Source organism: Scleropages formosus, chromosome 10 (assembly GCF_900964775.1).
Source record: "Scleropages formosus chromosome 10, fSclFor1.1, whole genome shotgun sequence".
NCBI lineage: Eukaryota > Metazoa > Chordata > Actinopteri > Osteoglossiformes > Osteoglossidae > Scleropages > Scleropages formosus.
This window is the reverse complement of record NC_041815.1, coordinates 30,577,205-30,598,230: the sequence shown is the minus strand read 5'-3', so window position 1 is coordinate 30,598,230 and position 21,026 is coordinate 30,577,205. Positions and strand designations below refer to the sequence as shown.

The 21,026-nt window shown below is 43.1% G+C and overlaps 2 protein-coding genes across 2 annotated transcripts; both read right to left on the bottom strand.

Annotated features, from left to right (window-relative positions):
• Nucleotides 1–1,032: 1,032 nt before the first annotated feature.
• Nucleotides 1,033–4,812, bottom strand: olfcn1 (olfactory receptor C family, n1). The gene is made up of 6 exons (XM_018748503.2): nt 4,694–4,812; nt 4,210–4,495; nt 3,031–3,846; nt 2,720–2,929; nt 2,269–2,392; nt 1,033–1,946 (listed from the first exon to the last, which is right to left on the bottom strand). Exons 1-6 carry the CDS (start codon nt 4,810–4,812, stop codon nt 1,033–1,035), a joined length of 2,469 nt encoding a protein of 822 aa, XP_018604019.1.
• Nucleotides 4,813–8,519: 3,707 nt separating this feature from the next.
• On the bottom strand, nt 8,520–12,307 carry LOC114911666 (extracellular calcium-sensing receptor-like). Its single transcript, XM_029255764.1, has 6 exons — nt 12,159–12,307; nt 11,564–11,852; nt 10,597–11,412; nt 10,201–10,431; nt 9,873–9,996; nt 8,520–9,427 (listed from the first exon to the last, which is right to left on the bottom strand). The coding sequence occupies exons 1-6, from the start codon at nt 12,290–12,292 to the stop codon at nt 8,520–8,522; spliced, it is 2,502 nt and encodes an 833-aa protein (XP_029111597.1). The 5' UTR covers nt 12,293–12,307.
• Nucleotides 12,308–21,026: the final 8,719 nt, after the last annotated feature.

Sequence of the window (21,026 nt, the reverse complement as noted above, 5' to 3'; positions counted from 1 at the left end):
TTGCTATCGGGCACTTTGCAAACGATGAGACAATGTGGGTCTGTTGGAAAAATTTAGTTTTATACATGTACAACTTATATATACGGCTTTGGCATAACCGTCTATATAGCAATTATTAGATATAAATTAAAAATGTAACGTGCTGGTAGGATGTGTACTGTGCAGCACAGTTTATTAAAAAACAATCACCACTCTGCTGTGGACAGTAAATATTTATTATCATAGTTATTGAAGTCACTGACATACTGTTCAGGTTTCACAGTTGCTGTTCAGTTGTTTTTATGACCCTTAAACTGCAACGGTTTTAGTAACTCAGCCAGAATATTCAATTTAAGTAGTAAGAAGCGTGTAAACATAACCAAACGTGTATGACCTGCAAGCTGTTGCTGTCACAAATCCAGAAAAATGGCGCTGCCTGAAAAGCAAACAGCAATGACCAAATCTTTAGGGAGAGGAGACATCTGTTATCTGCAACGTTTAATTGTCCTCCTTAATATGTGCCACAATCTGCAGGCCTTGGGGGGAACAGAATAAATGCTCTCTGTTAATAGACACATTTGCTTCACTTGGTGTGTTGGGGATTTGGCTCAGATGGAGCTGGGAAAAAGGGATTTGTCTGCAAATACATCTGTGTCTGGGCCTGTACACCTCAGGTGAGGGGTTCATTTGAGATTGAGTGCCCTGGGCGAGACAGAACAGGTGCAAACAACAAGAGCCGTGGGCTCGAGGGAGAGGTAAGGCACAACACTTGACATCAACATGTTGTCTTTGTCCCACCTGACAGTGAGCTCATGACTCCTGTGTACAAAGACTTCACGACAGTCACAATTTTACATGATGATGAGTAAATGAGTTTGACTTGTAAGATCCATTATAAGAACTATTATTTAATAAGGGAGTTATTAAGTGATTGCCTACATGTTCAAGATGAATCAAGCTGACATTTTCATTTTTAGTGGGAAATCAGAGCAATAACAAAGGTTTTACTCAATGTACAAAATAAATACAGTATATTACATAATTTTAAATGGATCATAAATGTTTTGTGGACAACTTCCCCATGACATGCTTCTTTGTATTTTTTTCTGGTTTAATCAAAATAATATAGCATTTTGGTGCAAATATACAAGTCAGTAAGCCGAATGTTGAGGAGAGAATTGCAAATATTTCAACTGTAACTGTATACTTTCCAGGTGAGCTGACATAGGCTGGGATAAAGGTGATCCACACAGCACAGAATACGAGCATGCTGAATGTGATGAATTTGGCCTCATTAAAATTGTCAGGTAGTTTTCTGGCTAAAAATGCCAGCATTAAACAGACTCCAGAGAGAAGGCCTATGTAGGCCAAGACTGCATAGAAGGCCACTTCTGACCCTGAGTTGCACTCCAGAACAATCTTCCTGTTGCTGAGTTTGAAGTTTTGTTGTGGAAATGGCGGTTTAAGGGTGAGCCACAGAAAGCAAATGAGAACCTGCACTGCGGTACATGAACATACTATGATCCTTTGCTGCACTGGCCCAAACGTCCTGGCCACATTGTTGTTAGGAAGCCTGGCCCGGAATGCTGTCACCACCACCATGGTCTTCCCCAGGACGCAGGAGATGCAGAGGGCAAAGGTGAGGCCAAAGGCAGTGTGGCGAAGCATGCAGGACGGGACAGTGGGCTGGCCGATAAAGAGAAAGGGGCAGAGGAAGCAGAGCAGCAGGGAGAGTAGCAGGAGTGAGCTGAGCTCTGAGTTGTTTGACTTCACGATAGGGGTGTGTCTGAAGTAAAGGAAGACGAGCATGACTGCGAATGCCAGGCATGCACCCATAAGAGACAGCGCAGTCAGAGTCATGCCCATGGTTTCCTGGTAGGACAGGAACTCGATTTCCTTTGGAACACATCTGTCTTTCGCATCATTGGACCAGTAGGCCCCCAGACAGGGAGTGCAGTCGGCCGCACCTAAAGTACAGCAAAGGGGACCTCACTGAGTGCTGGTACAATGCCCCATAGTGTGATATGTGGTATAATGGCCAGTGGTGTAATAACCTCCTGTATAACAGACCCTGGTTTAATGACCCATGGCATGTTGGTGCCTGGTGTAATGACTCCTGCCCCTCGCCACTGTTGCAATGTCTTCAGCCTTGCTGAGGCTAACAAATCCCTCATGTTTGTCCAGTGAAAAGTTGCACCATCTCGTTCTTTTCTGAAACTGTGGAGTGTAACCCAAAACAGTCCTCATGTTTAGTATGTGGTTTTGTTAAATGTCTAACTGGTACCATACCTGTTATGTTGGCTATTGTTCCATCAGCACAGGGAATGCAGTCAAAACAGCATGATGGTTTTCCTTTGATTTGTGCTTTTCTCTTACCAAGGGAACAGATGTCTGAACACACTCCTGTAGGGACCTGGGAAGAGAAACACATGTGTTTATTTTTTTCATATGCATAACAAGGTGTGGGAAAACTTGGGGGGGGGGGGGGGCACGGTGGACTTTCTGTTCCCAATTAGCTGCCACAGCAATCCTAATATGTCCAGTTCCTCTGACTATTACTGCTGATGTTTTTGGGTCCCCCAATACCTAACATGTTGCCAAGCTCTTACGTTTTAATTGAGTTTAATTGAGTTTTCAATATAATATTTTACCAGATATTCAAATGGCTCTACAGGTAAAAGATAGACAGGATACACTTTTTGTTCTGCTTTTTTTTTCTGAGTCAGAAAAGCCTGAGTACAGTTTTGCTGCCAGTGCTCCAGATGATGTTCTCCTCGTTGATGTGCAATCCGTCAGCATTAAAGTAGCCGACAGTCACATGTTCCACCTTTTCTCCCACCAGCTGCCAGTTGATGATGTCGTATGTAGGAGGGGGATCACCATTCTCATCGAAGAACACCGTCTCCCCAAAGCTGTTTACAAAGTTTACTTTCTTTAGGTGATCATTGACCTTAATGGCAGGACAGAAATTCACATCAGAACGAAGAAATCACAAATATGAGTCAGCTTTGTACGCAGTTGACTGCATTTTTTTGAGATTTGTTATCTCACCTGCAGGGGCTCTATTTGTGAGATATTGATGCACTGCTTGGTACGATCGTTTCTATTTCCCTTCTCACAGAAAATCAGGCTGTGTAGAGCATGAGCAATGGCATACACAGCTTTGTGTACATTATACGTCACTCGCAGTTCGGTGACATTGAAGAAAGGATGCTGTGATTGCTCCACTGTCTGATCTCCTTTGCAAGCTATGGAACTCACTGTACCTGGTTTCACACAGGGATTGCAGCCCACAATGGTTTCCCAGAAATCATTCACAAACACAGTTCCTGGATCACAGGAGGGTCTTATGTTTAAAAGAACGTCTCTCAGGTTAGGAATGGCCATTTTACGAGTAGCAAATCCAACAGCACCTCCAAAAGACTGAAAAATCTCTGGGGTGGATGGCCTTGCTGCGGTTACCCAAGCTTCGCTTGCAATCCACTGAATGCCGGTGATGTTCTGAATCACAATCTCTTTCATCAAAGGATACAGATCACCCTCAGGGACGAATGCCAGGATGACTCTTGTGCTTGACTGCTTAATTGTTTCGACAACTCTGAGTATTTTGCTTCTGGGGTAGGTCCTCAGGATTGTTCCAATAAATGAAATGCACACTCCTATTTTCTGAACTTCCTCAGAAAAAGCTTGGAGACCATTTCGTCCGTAGTCATTGTCAGACTGAATTGCCCCTACCCAGGACCATCCAAAGTGCTTCACAAGAGATGCTAAAGCTTTGGCCTGGTGGTAATCACTTGGAACGGTGCGGAAAAATGTGGGATATTTAATTTTGTTGCTGAGGCAGGCACATGTGGAGAAATAACTGACCTAATGAAACACAAAGACCCCAAGTGAAGATCAGCAACAGCGTTTACAGAAAAGAGGCAGTGAAAAGCATACATTCACTTGAGCTTCTTAGTGAAAGGAAATCGGATTCGGAAAGTTATGCTGCAGAATGTGCCATTTATACAGCTGAAAATTTTTTTTTTGCACAAGTTATAATAAGCACCCTGTTCAAGGTGAGTATAGCAGGACTTGGGATTCAGACCTGGTCCTTTGAGTGGAAGGCAGCAGTTCTAAACACAACACTACCTACTGCCCCATCAGCTTATTCATAGCTTTTACAGTGAAGTATATTTTTAATAGCCCTACATTCTTCTCATTTGGCATATATGAATGGATGAACTGTACCATTGGCATATGGAATGGCCCAAGTACCCCAGCTATTGCTATCGACTGGGACGACCCTGACTCTGCAATGACTGCAGATAACCGGGGGTAACATTCTGCTTCAGACACTTCCTGCTTCTGCCCATTTAGCTGTGTGAGTGCAGCCCGCAGACTGTTAGTTGGAGAAGCACAGGAATCATAGATTTGATATCCCAGGGATATATTAGGCAGTAAGCTGTTGTCTTTGTTAATTTCATCAATGGCAAACATCATCATCTGTGTCCACCGAAAGGCACGGAGGTCAAATCTGTTAAGGAAGAAGAGCTGTTTTGTGAGCAGTTAGTAAAAAGGTATGTATATGTAAAAAGGAAAATGTAGTAGCAGACAAGTGTGCTGTGTAACTGTAACTGTCACATTAGTCACTTACCAATACAGGTCTCTGGAAAGTGCAGCATCAGAACTGTGCAGTGTACAATTGTGCAGTTGTGAGGTGTCTGTCACTCACCCAACACAGGTCACTGAAGGTGGAATAGTTTCATAGGAGGCATTGAGATCCTCCTGTTTGTTGAACACAGGGAAGATCCCTCCAATCATGATGTCGCCCTTCTTGGACAGGTTTGGCATGCCAAACGACCCCAGAAGCTTGCAGGAAGTGATACCCTCTGTCTGTGACAAGAGGAGAGAGAAGATGCAAAGCCAGTACTCCCTGAATTGAGCCATTGGCAAGCTCCCTCTAAGTGTGTATGTACCACTGTTTCACCTCCCTTTTTATATAGTGTGCTGCCTTTGTGGATGTGCAGCTGGAGCCAATACAGACCCAATGTTTGTCCCTAAAGACAAAGCCACTTCTCTGTCCTGCAGATTATTTTTAGTCCTTATTCATTTAGCACATGCTTTTCTCTAAAGCAACTTACAATGTTGGCTTTGTGTACTAAGCTACTTACAACAATTTACCCATCACCCAGAGTAATTCTTACCGTATTAGTTCAAGGTAGGTAACTTGATCAAGGGTACTACAGCAGAAGCAAGATTCAAACCCATGTCCTCTTGATGTCAAGGCATTGGCTCTAACAACATCACCTGCTCCATGTGCTGTCTTTATAATTATTATTCAGCTCATACCGTCATACAAATCAACTTACTCATATATCAGCTTATGTATCATTTTATCAACTTATATACTATATCAGTACATTCCATTAAAATGCCAGGGCATGTGTTTGGTCAATGTGAATCACTTGATTAATATGGATAATTCTAAAGTCTCCACATCCCCTTGCCACAGGGACTTTACCAAACATCTTTTCACTTTACACATGTATATGCCAGTAGTTTAGTGGTTAGAGCTACTGCCTTTGATCAAAGAGATGGAAGGTTTGATTCCTACCTCTTGCTGTAGTACCTTTGAGTAAGGTACTTACCTTAAAATTGCTCCAGTAAAAAAAAAAATTACCCAGCTGTGTAAATGATTGTAAGCATGTAATAAGTATGACCTTAACACTGTAAGTTGCTTTGGAGAAAAGCATTAGCTAAATGAATAAATGTAACTAGGAAGTACAACCATATAACACTCATTCTTAACCTTTGGAAATGGCATTGATCTAGCTTCTCTTAGTCAGATAATTGATTCATATGAATGCTGTTTTTACATCTACATCAATGTCTTTTATCATAGGATACAGGTTGCCTTAAAGTATCTATGATCTATAATATTTCATTAGGAGGGTGTCCCTTTAGCTAAAGAGTACTTAAACTTTAGAATAGTCTGCTATATGTTTCAGCCCTTAAATCCAGGCTTAAGGCTCGTCTGTTTGATCTGTCTGATGTTAATTCATGTTTGCCGCTTTTCTGTGTCTTCTCTTTTAAAGTAAAAAAACTCTCATGTCTCGTTATGTTGTCGATTGCTAACCCTCTCTTTTGGTTGAACATTTCCCCCCTCCAGCGAGACCCATCAAGTCCAAGTGGGAAATCAAGATGTTGAGAGCAGCTGATGACTGCTTGAAAGAGTGGATGAGATCAACATCCCACACACCTGGACATGAACTTCTAGTGACTATATTAATGCCATAAATATCTGTATAAGTTTGCCAGGAGGGGTTGGTGGCCACTGACTGAATTTATATAACATTTTAAATTAGCTCTATACTTGAGTTCACCACTATTCATGTCCTTGTGTGATCATGATAGTTTGCTTAATGTAGATAGCCAACAGAACCTGAATGCTTCAGATGTGGCCAGTATAGACTGTTTCTCCCTAAGAACAAATTCAATTTCACTCTCACACACTCACTTTCATTAACTGCTTGCCCTTCACAGGCTTGTGGCAGTCCAGAGTCTGCTCCGGAATCAATGGGTGCTAAGGCTGAAGGAGTACACCTGGGTGGGACACCATTTCATTGCAGACAACAGACTCGGTTTAAATTGCCAGTGCTTGTGACTGACTGATACATAACTTGATTATAATTTGATTGTAAGATTTCTAATTTGATGACCATTTGTGTGCATTTGCAATTTCAGTATAATATTTATGGGGATCTACTTGAGGGATCTGAATCAGAAACATGGTGGTATCAGACAAATAAGTTAATGATATGCAGTATAAATAAACATAAAAGTAAATGTAAAATGTAATTTTTAGGGGTGTGCACGACCCCTCTGTTCTGAATACAGCCAAAACATCATGAAGTTAATGTACCTAATGTGTATATGTATATATCTAGTATATATATATATATATATATATATATATATATTTGTTTCTTAAATACAATCTTATGTAATTTGTAGGTAATGCATTGCTGAGAAACCCTCCATAACATGAGCTCTCATAACTTGTAGAACTTAACTACTGTTAGTTCCAATACTAAGAATTTGTCTGCGTTTCTGGGCTCCCAAAGGTGACACCCATTTATGATAAAATATCACTAAATCCCATAAAAATGGACACAATTACTTCAGTAGTTTACATTCACTATAATGAAAATATATAACAACATAATAAAGCAATGTCCTTCATTACTTACTGTACAATAATTTACAGCATCTATATTATTATTATTATTATTATTATTACTAACATAATCAATAATCAACAACAACAACAATAATAATACAATTACTGTATGTCTGTTGACTTATGCTTGTTCAGCTTTTTCCAAGTTCCTTCATACTGTATGAATAAATGCTCACAAACATAACATACCTACACATGTTATTCAGTTTTAATGTATTAATTCATTAAAAGTTGATAAAACTAAACAGAAAATACAAGATAAATCATGAGGGCAATGCAAAACAATTCACACTTACTAAACAAACAGACATGGTGTCTCCCAGTACTTGGGCTGCATGACTGGACATGAGTTTGATCAATGCTCAATATTCATGGAGTTTGCATGTTTTCTCTGTTTTTGAATGGGTTTCTGGTTCTGGTCACTCTAGGCTGTTGGTAATGCATCTCTGTGCTTGAGTGTGAGATATTATTGTTGTGTATGTAATATATTGCTATACGGGAAAATGGACAAATGCCTGTAGGGAGTTCAGTGCAGTGTTTTCTCCTCTAATATTTAGCTGACACCTTTTTGAAGGTTGTTGACACCTTCACAAAGGTATCAGCTAAAATTAGAGAAGTAATAATCTGTAATATTCAGTTCTTAAAGAAACAATTAAATGAATATGCATGTATATATGAAACCGCAAAGTCAATGATGAACTACTTATCAGTACAATGTAAAATTCCACAGTGACAGCTGATTCAAGAAGATAAAGCATCCATCAGCTTTTTAACATCACTTATGACAACATATAATCTCCTCTATAGTTGTGTGCGCGCGTGCACACACACACACACACACACACACACACACACACTTTCTGAACTGCTTGGCCCATACAGGGTTGCGGGGAACCGGAGCCTAACCCGGCAACACAGGGCGCAAGGCCGGAGTGGGGAGGGAACACACCCAGGACGGGACGCCAGTCCGACGCAAGGCACCCCAAGCGGGACTCGAACCCCAGACCCACTGGAGAGCAGGACCCGGTCCAACCCACTGCACCACCGTGCCCCCTTCCATAGTTGAATTTGTCATAAAATAAAAATGTTGAAGAATTAATTAATTCCAGAATTCATAATCAGATCTTACTTTTCAGTTTTTCAGCATGTCTGTGCAGTAGGACTATGATTAATTCGAAATACACAAACAGAATTAAAGTCTAAAAGATCAGGACAGTTTTCACAGCATGATATTATTGTACCACAACAGTTTGTCATATTAAGAATTTCTACGTTCTGAATATTGGAAATTTTATACTTTAAAACATACATTTTTCACTCATTTTAATACCACTTTGCCCATCAAATGTTTCTTTGAATTTAATTTGGGCTTAAATATGATAATATAGCACTTTGGCAAGAAAATGCAAAGCATCACCCCAAAACTAGAAGCTAGAATGGCAAATATTTCGACAGCTACAGTCAACTTGCCCGGTGAGCTGACATAGGCCGGGATAAAGGTGATCCACACCGCACAGAATATGAGCATGCTGAATGTGATGAATTTGGCTTCGTTGAAGTTGTCGGGCAGCTTCCTGGCCAGGAAAGCCAGTACAAAGCACATGAGAGAGAGGAGACCAATGTAGCCCAACACAGCCCAGAAGCCCACGGCTGAGCCCACGTCACACTCGAGAATGACCTTGTCTTTGTAGTACTTCATATTCTTGTTGGGGAAAGGAGGGGATAGTGTTAACCAGAGCACACAAATGAGGACCTGAATGAGAGTGAATGCAAGAACACTGAGTCTCTGCTGTGGAGGTCCAAACCATTTCATGACATTGCTGCCTGGAAGTGTAGCCCTGAAGGCCATCAACACCACTATCGTTTTGCCCAGAACACAAGAGATGCAGAGGACAAAGGTGACCCCGAACACTGTGTGACGCAGCATGCAGGACCACTGAGAGGGCCGGCCGATGAAAGTGAGAGAGCAAAGGAAACAGAGGGTGAGCGAGAAGAGCAGCAGGAAGCTCAGCTCTGAGTTGTTGGCCCTCACGATGGGAGTGTTTTTGGAAAGATAGAATACAGCAAAAATGACAAGTGCTAAAAGTGCACCAAGACAAGCAAACACAAGGAGAAGTAGTCCCATAATGTCCCCGTAAGACAGAAACTCAGTGGCTTTCAGAATACACTGGTCTCTTCTGTCATTGGACCAGTACTCCTCAGGGCACTTCATGCAGTTGACAGAGTCTGTTCAAAACAAAATAATGCACAAGAATATATGATTCTGTAATTTATTTGTTTGGTAATTCTAAGATGTAGCAGAGTCTATAATAATAATTTTTTAACAATGTAATATGATAGAGGGGGGGGCAGCGTGTTTGGCTGGGGCTTGCTCTCTGGTGGGTCTGGGATTCGAGTCCCACTTGGGGTGGCCTGCGATGGGCTGGCATCCAGTCTTGGGTGTGTCCCCTCCCGCCCTGCAGGCTTGTGCCCTGCGTCCTAAGCGGGGTTGCAGTGAACTGGAGCCTAACCCAGCAACGCTCGGACCCCAGACCCCCAGAGAGGAGGACCCCACCAAACCCACTGCATCACCGCACCCTCCATTATAATATGTTTATCTGTCAATATCTATTTTGTCTTCGTATTAATTTCACTGGAGGAGAAAGGATAATTTTATGTCTGCATATAGTACCTGTCCCGTTACTTATTTCTCCATCAGCACACTGAATGCAGTCGAAGCAGCAGACAGGCCTTCTCTTGTTTAGTGCTTTCCGTGTTCCGGGAGGACAGCTTTCTGTGCAGACTGACTTCGGCACCTTTCAAACACATAACGTGCATGAATGCAGACTTTGGACTGATGATGGCTCCTTTGGGACATATTAACAAGACTTTAAAATTGCAATTTCATTAAAAAATGTATTGATTCATTTACTAATCTCTTTTATGTGTGGCAGTATATATCTACACATACAGTATAGCGTGTGTAGAGAGTGAATATTTATGTAAACAGTAGTAATCACCTTTTCCTGGTTTCCAGACCACATAATGCTAACATTCTGCTTTATTATAAACCTTTTTCCACTTGGCAGGGACCCGTCGTATCGGCCAATGTTCACAATTTTGACAGAACCCTTTGAGTCAATTTGCCAGTTCACTAAATCATATTCGGGCACCGAATTTCCATTCTTATCAAAATAGACCTTGTCCCCAGAAAACGTGGTAAAATTTACTGTCTTCAGATGTTGCAAAACCTGCAGACAGAGAATTTAACTGCAGTTATTTCACAGATTCTAAAACTCTTAAAATCTGCACTTTACTGAACTTTTCTTTCTATTTAAATTCAGTATTCAAGCAAAATATGTAATATTCAGACTTAAGCATCTGTGATTTTGTTAAACATTACCACTGTGTCTCACCTGCCATGGCTGGATGTCACTCTTATTGTAACAGTGCTCTCCAGTGGTGGGATTTTTCCCATTGTGACACTGCAGGAGATTGCGGATAGCATGTGCTACAGCATACACTGCCTTGTAGACACTGTAAACAGTTCTTGAATCTGACATGTCTGTGTAGTCATTAGTGACAGTCCTTAAATCCTCTGATCCGTTGCACAGTTTAAGGTTGATCGAGCTGCTGGAGGAAGAAAGACTGCAGCCAAACACTGTCTCCCAGAAGGCCCTAGTGAAGATGCTCTCAGGCGCGTCTGATGGCTGCAAACTCAGTAAAAAATCTGCCAGACCTGGTATGTAACTCTCGGTAATGGCAAACCCCATTGCACCTTGCAGAATATTCGCAGTTCCTGAGTTTGCTAATTGTCTTGTTGAAATCCAGGCCTCACTTCCAATCCATTGGATTCCTGTAACATTCATCTCCTTTGTCATCTCTAAGAAAGTATGAAAATAGGTGAGAGACATGAAAGCTAAACCAACTTTAGAAGTTGAGCTTTTAATTGTCTGAACAATTGAAAGTAATGCATTTTCTGATGCAGTTCCAAAGAACTGTAGCATGTATTCAGTGCAGATTCCTTCTTCCTTTGCAGTTTTGATGAATTCTGCTGTTCCTTCCTCAGCATATGTCTCTGCACTATATATGTAACCCACCCATGTCCAGCCAAAGTGTTTCAGGAGCTCCACAAGAGCTTTTACCTGAAACTGGTCACTGGGTACAGTTCTAAAAAATGTTGGATATAAATTTCTATTGCTCAGACATTCACAGGTTGAAAGGTGGCTGATCTGTGAAGGAAAAATTGAAGCATGACATTTAAATTATGTTTAATTCTTGATGATGAACGTGACGTTATAAGTATCAAGTCTATGCTGTTATTCCGAGTGTTGTAACTACTTAATATAACTGCTTAAAGTGGTAGTGTTGTGCATCTCTCACCAGTGGAATGTGAAATGGAGCGATTGTCTTGCTCACTATGCCGCTGGGTCCGGATGAGGAGTGTCCAATGAGTGCCTGTACTCTGGTCGCAGTGCAGTCTTCTCCCGACTTGTACTGCTCCTCTGGCCCAACCACAGCAGCCATTGCTGCACTGAGCAAGTTCTGGTTTCCACAGGCATTGAAGATTCTGTATCCTAGTGTGACACCTGGGAGAAGCTTCTTGTTTCTGTTGATCTCCTCAAGAGTGAAGATCATCGTACGGGCAAATTTCAGCTCCCTGAAATGTTTTCTCAGAGACAAAAAGAACAGAAGAAATATGGCTCATTATGCATTTTTAATGTTTACCAAAGTTTATAAAAATACATGCTGTCAAAGTGTGCACATTATTTTACATTGCAGTATGAAGCCTTTTTTTAGGACACCGAACGTTTTCAAGTTCCTTGAGCATTAACTTAAGTATTGTAAGCTTTCTGAGAATTTCTTGAAATTTTGTGAAATTTTTTAAACTGTCAGCTATCTATTTTTAAATATATATATTTCAATACATGATTTTGTTTTCAAAATATCCACTGCAAAAATAAATAGTTAATCTTACCTTATACATTTTGATTTCACTGGCCTGCTTTTGAAGGCGTAAATATCTTCCGTATTGATAACGTCAAATGAGAAAAGTCCTCCTATTACAATGTCTCCGTCCTTTGATAGATCCGACCATTCATTGCTTGCCATCAGTCTGCAAGAGGGATTCTGTGCCCTTGTTAACAGAGCAAACAGGACAATGCAGTCAAATCTCATGTTTGAGCCTCTCCCTGGGACTTAAACAAATCATTTTTTTCCAGGTATTTATAATGATGTCAGCATTCAGTTGTGCATAGTTGAGTGCCAACAATTCTCAGAGGTTCACTAATATTTTTTGCGCTCAAATCAAGTAAACAGCTTACCAGACAGTTACACCTGCGCAGTTAAGTTTTTATAATTGTTTGTGGACAGGTAACTGGTAACAAGTAGTGACCCAAATGATCATATTTGAAATGTAGGACACCGAACGTGTTTGTGTGCTCCCTTTTTTCTTACTTCCTTTCCTAATTACCCTCTTAAGATTATCTGTTATACTTATCTATTTTACTGCCATTTTCTCTTTTTGGTTTTTTTTTTTTTTTTGTTTAATTCAGTTGGGATGCATGGTGGCATAGTGGATAGCGCTCAGGACTGACAGAAATGTGTGCTTGAATTTGGGTTCAGGTCATGTTCGGTCCCTGCAGAGTCTGCATGTTCTCTTACTGTGTTGCATGGGTTTCCTTCAGGTACTCAAGTTTCTTCCCACATGCCAGAGATGTACTTCAGGTCAGTTAGTGACTCCAGATTGCCCTTAATGAAGTAGTGGTTTATTTACAGCAGAGAAAATCTACGTAGGTGGTATAATGTAAGAATGTTGACTAAGTCTAACACTCTTCTTAACCTAGTACCAGACCTCAGTAGGTTCAACTGAGAGCGAGTGAATCACTCAGCAAGGCCATGCCTACAGTTCTTTACATTTATTGCTGAGGCTGATTGCAAATCAAAGAAGGTATAATTGCCCTGCTGTATCACTTGAGGCAGAAACAGTGAATAGCAACCTAAGATGTGACAATATTCCCCCTGTCCAATGTAGCTCCTGATGCTGTTCAGCCAACAAGCAGTGAAATCACAATCTCAACCCTGACTGTGAGACAGACTGACTGGAGTCAGGAGGTAAGTGGATAGACCCAATTGTGGGTTGGTTTTATTCTTTCAACAAGGTTCATTGGACAAGACAAACTTGAAGGTCAGGGACAGAGGAAGGTCATCCAGGCGCAGACGTCACAATACAAGCAAGGTAAACTCAGAGGTCGAGAAACAGGCAAGGGTCAAGAACCAGGAACTTGCAAACAAGGCAGAACACGAAGGACAAGGAGAAGATGCTGATACTGCAAAACCATGAGGGCGTTTGCAAGAATCCACAGTGTTGTGTGGCCATGGAGCTCCTTTTATCCTGGGTCTGATCAATTAGTCGCAGATGTTGCCGCTCTGCTTGTTCCTGGGGGTATGACACTGATTGTGTGACAACTGGTAGCCAATTGCTATCAAAAAAATACCAATTCAAAAAATACTGTCCAAATTGCAATAGAAATACACTGCTCAAAAAAATTAAAGGAACACTTTGAAAACACATCAGATCTCAATGGGGAAAAAAATCATGCTGGATATCTATACTGATTTGGACTGGGTAATGTGTTAGGAACGAAAGGATGCCACATCGTTTGATGGAAATGAAAATTATCAACCTACAGAGGGCTGAATTCAAGGACACCCCGAAAATCAAAGTGAAAAAATGATGCGGCAGGCTAGTCCATTTTGCTGAAATTTCATTTCAGCAACTCAAAACGGTACTCAGTAGTTTGTATGGCCCCCATGTGCTTGTATGCATGCCTGACAACGTTGGGGCATGCTCCTAATGAGACAACCGATGGTGTCCTGGGGTATTCCCTCCCAGATCTGGACCATGGCATCACTGAGCTTCTGGACAGACTGAGGTGCAACCTGGCAGTGTCGGATGGACCAAAACATGATGTCCCAGAGGTGTTCTATTGGATTTAGGTCAGGCGAGCGTGGGTGCCATTCAATGGTATCAATTCCTTCATCCTCCAGGTACTGCCTGCATACTCTCGCCACATGAGGCCGGCCATTGTCGTGCACCAGGAGGAACCCAGGACCCACTGCACCAGCGTAGGGTCTGATAATGGGTCCAAGGATTTCATCCCGATACCTAATGGCAGTCAGGGGTGCCATTGTCTAGCCTGTAGAGGTCTGTGTGTCCCTCCATGGATATGCCTCCCCAGACCATCACTGACCCACCACCAAACTGGTCATGCTGAACGATGTTACAGACAGCATAACGTTCTCCACGGCTTCTCCAGACCCTTTCACGTCTGTCACATGTGCTCAGGGTGAACCTGCTCTCATCTATGAAAAGCACAGGGCGCCAGTGGCGGACCTGCCAATTCTGGTGTTCTATGGCAGATGCCAATCGAGCTCCATGGTGCTGGGCAGTAAGCACAGGGCCCACTAGAGGACGTCGGGCCCTCAGGCCACCCTCATGAAGTCTGTTTCTGATTGTTTGGTCAGAGACATTCATACCAGTGGCCTGCTGGAGGTCATTTTGTAGGGCTCTGGCAGTGCTCATCCTGTTCCTCCTTGCACAAAGGAGCAGATACCAGTCCTGCTGATGGGTTAAGGACCTTCTACGGCCCTATCCAGCTCTCCTAGAGTAACTGCCTGTCTTCTGGAATCTCCTCCATGCTCTTGAGACTGTGCTGGGAGACACAGCAAACCTTCTGGCAATGGCATGTATTGATGTGCCATCCTGGAGGAGTTGGACTGCCTGTGCAACCTCTGTAGGGTCCAGGTATCGCTTCATGCTACCAGTAGTGACACTGACCCTAGCCAAATGCAAAACTAGTGAAAAACAGTCAGAAAAGATGAGGAGGGAAAAAATGTCAGTGGCCTCCACCTGTAAAACCATTCCTGTTTTGGGGGTCGTCTCGTTGCCCCTCTAGTGCACCTGTTGTTAATTTCATTAACACCAAAGCAGCTGAAACTGATTAACAACCCCCTCTGCTACTTAACCGACCAGATCAATAGCCCAGGAGTTTAATTGACTTGATGCTATACTCTGATTAAAAAGTGTTCCTTTAATTTTTTTGAGGAGTGTACTTTGCAACCATGAGGTGAGCCATTATATTTATCTGGAATGGCAAGATGGACTTGTTGATCTATGAGCCTAGACTGCCTAGAACATGAAGCTCTTTAGTTTGACAAAGCTGGTTCTGTGATGCCTTGATTTCAAAGCTGCTGCAGAAACCCATCCACACTACCTGTGAATCTCTGCTGCTGGCTTTTGGAAGAGCTCTGCAGAAGGACTCCCTGAGCTGTAATTGCTGTCCAGAGAGAATGCACATCTGCTGTATCCATGTGTTATGGCTGAGTCTGCTGTAATGACACTGATGATTAAGGGTTTATTTTGAGTGAAGCAAGTACAGATAAATGGTATAACCTAAACTCGAAGTCTGGCAAAGTACTAATTGAATACCAGAAATGAATGTCAGCTCAGAAAGCACAGGTCTTAAGTTCTTCACCTTTACAGCAGGGACTGATTGTAAATCTAGAAGAGGTGTGACACATGGTGCTTTGGCACTGGAGCCCCTTTGGAGACCCAGGCAGGTAGTGGCAGGTAAGGATGTGATTGGGTTCAGAAGAGATTACTGTTGGGGGGTGCGGTGGCGCAGTGGCGCAGTGGGTTGGACCGCAGTCCTGCTCTCCGGTGGGTCTGAGGTTCAAGTCCCGCTTGGGGTGCCTTGTGGCGGACTGGTGTCCCGTCCTGGGTGTGTCCCCTTCCCTCTCCGGCCTTACGCCCTGTGTTGCCCGGTTAGGCTCCGGTTCCCCGTGACCCCGTAAGGGACAAGCGGTTCTGAAAATGTGTGTGTGTGTGTGTGAGATTACTGTTCAGACCCTTTATTGCATTATTAATGTTACTTTATTAAAGCCACTCTCACAATCTGAAATCTCTGACCTCCTGATATAACACAGAAGCACCACCTTCTTCCCTGATCTGATCCCATCATCACTCCTACAGACCCTGCAACTTTCCACTTTCATCTCTAAGATCATCAACTCCTTGCTCTCCTCTGGCTGCTTTCCATCTTCCTTTACATTTATTCATTTAGCAGACGCTTTTCTCCAAAGCGATGTACATCTCAGCGAACAAACAATTTGTGCATTACATTAACAGAAAGAGACATGGCTGCAGGCATGTGATTCTTAAGTATCAGTTTCAGTTTCAAGTTTATTGTCATAGATACAAGTACCATGTACATGTATCATGAAAATCTTTCTGAATGGTTCTCCACAGACTATGGGCAAGGACAATCGAAATACTGCACAGACAAAACAATGACAAACAAAAAAGTGTCAATGACAGTAAATAACAATAGCAGCAATGACAGCAATAATAATAAATAATGGTTACAGTCGTAACAATAATGGTAGCAGTCAGAGAACTCAGAACGAGAGAATGAGAATACTTAAAGTGACAGTGTAATTTACCAATGTGCTTGGGTGGAGCAGTCCAACTCTAGTTACTAAAGGTAGCACATTGGTTAGAGTTGTATAGTCTTACAGCAGTGGGGTAAAAGCTGTTCCTGTACCTAGCTGTGCGGGTTCAAATAGACCTAGGCCGTTTTGCAGATGGCAGGGAAGAGAAAAGTGCCCGTGCGGTATGACTATGATCTCTCATGATGCGCATTGTCTAGATAACTACCTAGTTTGTTACTTTCCACTTGATGCACCGATGTTCATTGCTCAAGTAGGTGCACAAAACACAGGATACTTGAATCCTGAAAACCTTCCTACAAATTTCTTTATTTTTTTAATAATAAGGTACACAAACATTCACATACAATGCCGGAGTAGCGACTGTGTAAAGGCTTATCTGGGGATGATCATGATGTTACGGTGCATACAAGAGCTGGAGAGATCCTGGGTGAAGTGAATCCAGAAAAGGTGAGTTTTCAGACCCTTTTGAATATAGACAGAGTTTCTGCAATTCTGAGTGAGAGAGGAAGGTCATTCCACCACAACGGCACCAGAACCAAGAACCTCTGTGCTTTACTTTTCGTGTACGTGACCACCAAGTGAGTAGAAGTAGACGAGCAAAGGGGTCTGGCTGGGCTGTAGCTGTTCATCAAGTCTTGTAAATAGCTGGGAGCAATTCTATTAATATACATATACACACACACACACATTTTCAGAACCGCTTGTCCCATACGGGGTCACAGGGAACCGGAGCCTACCCAGCAACACAGGGAACAAGGCCGGAGGGAGAGGGGACACACCCAGGACAGGACGCCAGTCCGTCGCAAGGTACCCCAAGCAGGACTCGAACCCCAGGCCCACCGGACAGCAGGACTGTGGTCCAACCCACTGCACCACCGCACCCCCTCTATTAATATATTTGTAGACAATTACCAGAGTTTGGCCAGTCCATCACAACTCGTGCAGCAGCGTTCTGTATCAGCTGCAGAGCTCCGATGGCAGTAGCAGGGAGGCCACACAGGAGAGAGTTGCAGTAGTCCAGACCGGGATATCACCATGGCCTGGACAAGTAGTTGGGCAGAGTCAGTTGTGAGGTAGGGACGGATCCTACGAATATTATGCAGGATGTAATTGCAGGACTGGGTTGCAGCTTCGATGTGCTGAGAGAAAGACAGACTTGAGTCAATCGTCACTCCCAGACTCTTAGCTGAGGAGGTAGGCAAAAATGAGTGAGTTGTCCAGTCTGTTCGATATATCATGACAGGAGGACAGACCAGCTGGGAGACAAATTTCTGTTTCGGAGAGGTTGAGTTGGAGGTGGTGATCAGACATCCATGCAGAGATGTTCAACAGACAAGCAGCAATGTGTGTGGAGATGTCTAACGCACCAGGTGGAAAGGAAAGGAAGAGCTGGGTATCATCAGCATAGCAGTGGTATTTGAATCCATTTGAAGCTATGACCAGGCTGAGGGAGGAGGTTTAGATTGAGAAAAGAAGAGAACCCAGTACCGAGCCCTGTGGGACACCGGTTGAGAGAAGCAGAGGAGAAGAACGAGATCCCCGCCAGACCACTTGATGGGTTCTGTCAGATAGGTAGGACTCAAACCATCTTAGTGCTGCTCCTTTGATCCCAAGCTGACTAAGAGACGAGAGTAGAATCCGGTGGTTGACGGTGTCAAATGCTGCAGACAGATCGAGGAGGATGAGGACTGAGGCAAGGGAGGCTGCTCAGACTCTGGAGAGCATCAGAGTACTGTCTTTGTGGAGTGACCAATTTTGAATCTAGACTGATATCCATCAAGGAGATGGTTCCGGGTGAGGAATGCAGATAGTTGATCACAGGCTGCCCGTTCTATAGTTTTAGACCAGAGGAAGACTGTCCTGTAGTTTTCTGTAGTCAGCTTGGGATGAAAGGAATGGCACTAAGATGGTTTGAGTCCTACCTATCTGACAGATCCTATGAAGTGGTCTGGCAGAGCTCTTGTTTTTTTCCTGCCTCTCTCAGTTGGTGTCCCACAGGGCTTGGTACTGGGCCCTCTGCCCTTATGGATCTACACCTCCTCCCTCGGCCCTGTCATCACACGCCATGGATTCAAATACCACTGCTACACTGATGATATCCAGCTCTTCCTCTCCTTTCCACCTGGAACATCAGACATTTCTGCATGCATCGCTGCCTGTCTGTCAGACATCTCTGCATGGATGTCTGATTACCACCTACAACTCAACCTCTCCAAAACAGAGATTGTTCATTTCCCAGCTGGCTTGTTTTCCTGTTGCGAGCTCTCTATCAAGCTGGACAACTCATTCATTTTGCCTACCTCCTTGGCTAAGAGTTTGGGAATGACGATTGACTCAAGTCTATTGTTCTCTCAGCATATTGAAGCCACAACCCGGACCTGCAAATGCATTCTGCACAACATCCGCAGGATCTGTTCCATTCAAAAACAGACTCTGTGCAATTACTTGTCCAGGCCATGGTGATATCCTGCCTGGACTACTGCAACTCTCTTCTGTCTGGCCTTCTAGCTACTGCTTTCAAAACTCCACAGCTGATACAGAACATTGTTGCACAAGTTGTGTTTGACTTACCAAACTGTTCCCATGTATTTCCCCTCCTGGTCTCGCTGCATTGGCTTCCTATAGCCGCCCGGATCAAATTCAAGACTCTGGTTACAGCCTACAAAAGCATAAATGGATCTGCTCCAAGATATCTAAAAGTCCTGATTATCTTCTACACCCAAACCAGGCTGCTAGTTTCCTCCACCTCTGCCTGCAGACTTTGTATTTTCTATGAGATGGTGTTTTGGGAGGGGTGCGGTGGCGCAGTGGGTTGAACTGGGTCCTACTCTCCGGTGGGTCTAGGGTTCAAGTCCTGCTTGGGGTGCCTTGCGGTGGACTGGCATCCTGTCCTGGGTGTATCCCTTCCCCTTACGCCCTGAGTTGCTGAGTTAGGCTCTGGCTCCTTGCGACCCCATCTGGGACAAGTGGTTCAGAAAGTGTGTGGGTGGAGTTTTGGGGGGGGTGTGGTGGTGCAGTGTGTTGAACTGGGTCCTGCTCTCTGGTGGGTCTGGGTTTTGAGTCCTGCTTGGGGTGCCTTGCGGCAGACTGGCGTCCTGTCCTGAGTGTGTCTCCTCCCCCTTCAGCCTTATGCTCTGTGTTGCCAGGTTAGGCTCTGGCTCCCCGCAGCCCTGTATTGGACAAGCAGTTTAGAAACTGTGTGTGTGTGTGTTTTGCTTTGGAGAAAAGGGTCTGCAAAATTAATAAATGTAAATACACACACACTTTCTGAACCACTTGTCCCATACAGGGTCGCAGGGAACCAGAGCCTACCCGGCAACACAGGGCATAAGGCTGGAGGGGACAGGACGCCAGTCCGCTGCAAGGCACCCCAAGCGGGGCTCAAACCCCAGACCCACGAGAGAAGAGGACCCAGTCCAACTCACTGCGCCACCGTGGCCCCTTAAATGTAAATAAACTTTGGTTATTTACTTAACTATGTTTATGTAAGGAGGGGCGAAGTGTTGCAGCGGGTTTGTCCAGGTCCTGCTCTCTGGGTGGTCTGGGGTTCGAGCTCTGGGTGGGTTGCCTTGTGACGGACCTGAGTCCCATCCTGGGTGTGTAACCTCCCCCTCAAGCCTTGCACCCTGTGTTGACAGGTTAGGCTCCGGTTGGCCGTGACCCCGCTTGGGTCATGCAGTTTAGGACAGTATGTGTGTTTATGTAATTAAAAATCTCACTGTCATTAACTGCTTGATGTAAATAAGAATATTTATCAAATACCACTAAATATTTCTCTCTAAACCTGTAGTTATATTATATATATTTGCGGACAACAGTGTAAATTACCGGAGGAATAGAACATAACGCATTTTTAAAATGCAATGTGAAAAAATCTGGAACAAAAGAGACTCCAAAGAGAAAAAAACATTCTTAATTTATTCCTCCTGATATGTATTGTACATCAGTTCATAGTATATATGTTCATAAAATAAATACATACTATATATATACTGTACAAAACAGGACAGTGTATTATAAAATGTTTTATTTGTCAGTAAATGTCACAGTGATTTGTGAATGTGAAATATTTACCATCTATCACATAGTAAATGTGTCTGAGATAGTAAAAGAACCAGAATAAATTATAAAACTGCCTTCAGATGTCAGGGATGTTAGAAGGATGATGGTGAATTCTATATAAAAAAAGAATTAATATCAAAATAGTGAATACACTTTGTCCAACATGACTATTTGTCATTTGTCATGAAAAGCATTTTCAATGAGAAAACTGAGGAATTTTTAAACAATTGATTGATTATGTATATTGTTTATATTTTACCTAAAATTAAAA

Bases quoted from the DNA above. Each gene is read 5' to 3' on its own strand.
- olfcn1 (XM_018748503.2), bottom strand. From the start codon at position 4,812: ATGCCAAACCTGTCCAAGAAGGGCGACATCATGATTGGAGGGATCTTC. The intron at 4,496-4,693 runs GTGAGTGACAGA...CTTCCTTAACAG, and splicing joins CCTTCAGTGACCTGTGTTGG to ATTTGACCTCCGTGCCTTTC. The intron at 2,930-3,030 runs GTGAGATAACAA...CCTGCCATTAAG, and splicing joins CACAAATAGAGCCCCTGCAG to GTCAATGATCACCTAAAGAA.
- LOC114911666 (XM_029255764.1), bottom strand. From the start codon at position 12,292: ATGGCAAGCAATGAATGGTCGGATCTATCAAAGGACGGAGACATTGTA. The intron at 10,432-10,596 runs GTGAGACACAGT...CTCTGTCTGCAG, and splicing joins GTGACATCCAGCCATGGCAG to GTTTTGCAACATCTGAAGAC. The intron at 9,428-9,872 runs GTACTATATGCA...TGTTTTGAACAG, and splicing joins AGAAATAAGTAACGGGACAG to ACTCTGTCAACTGCATGAAG.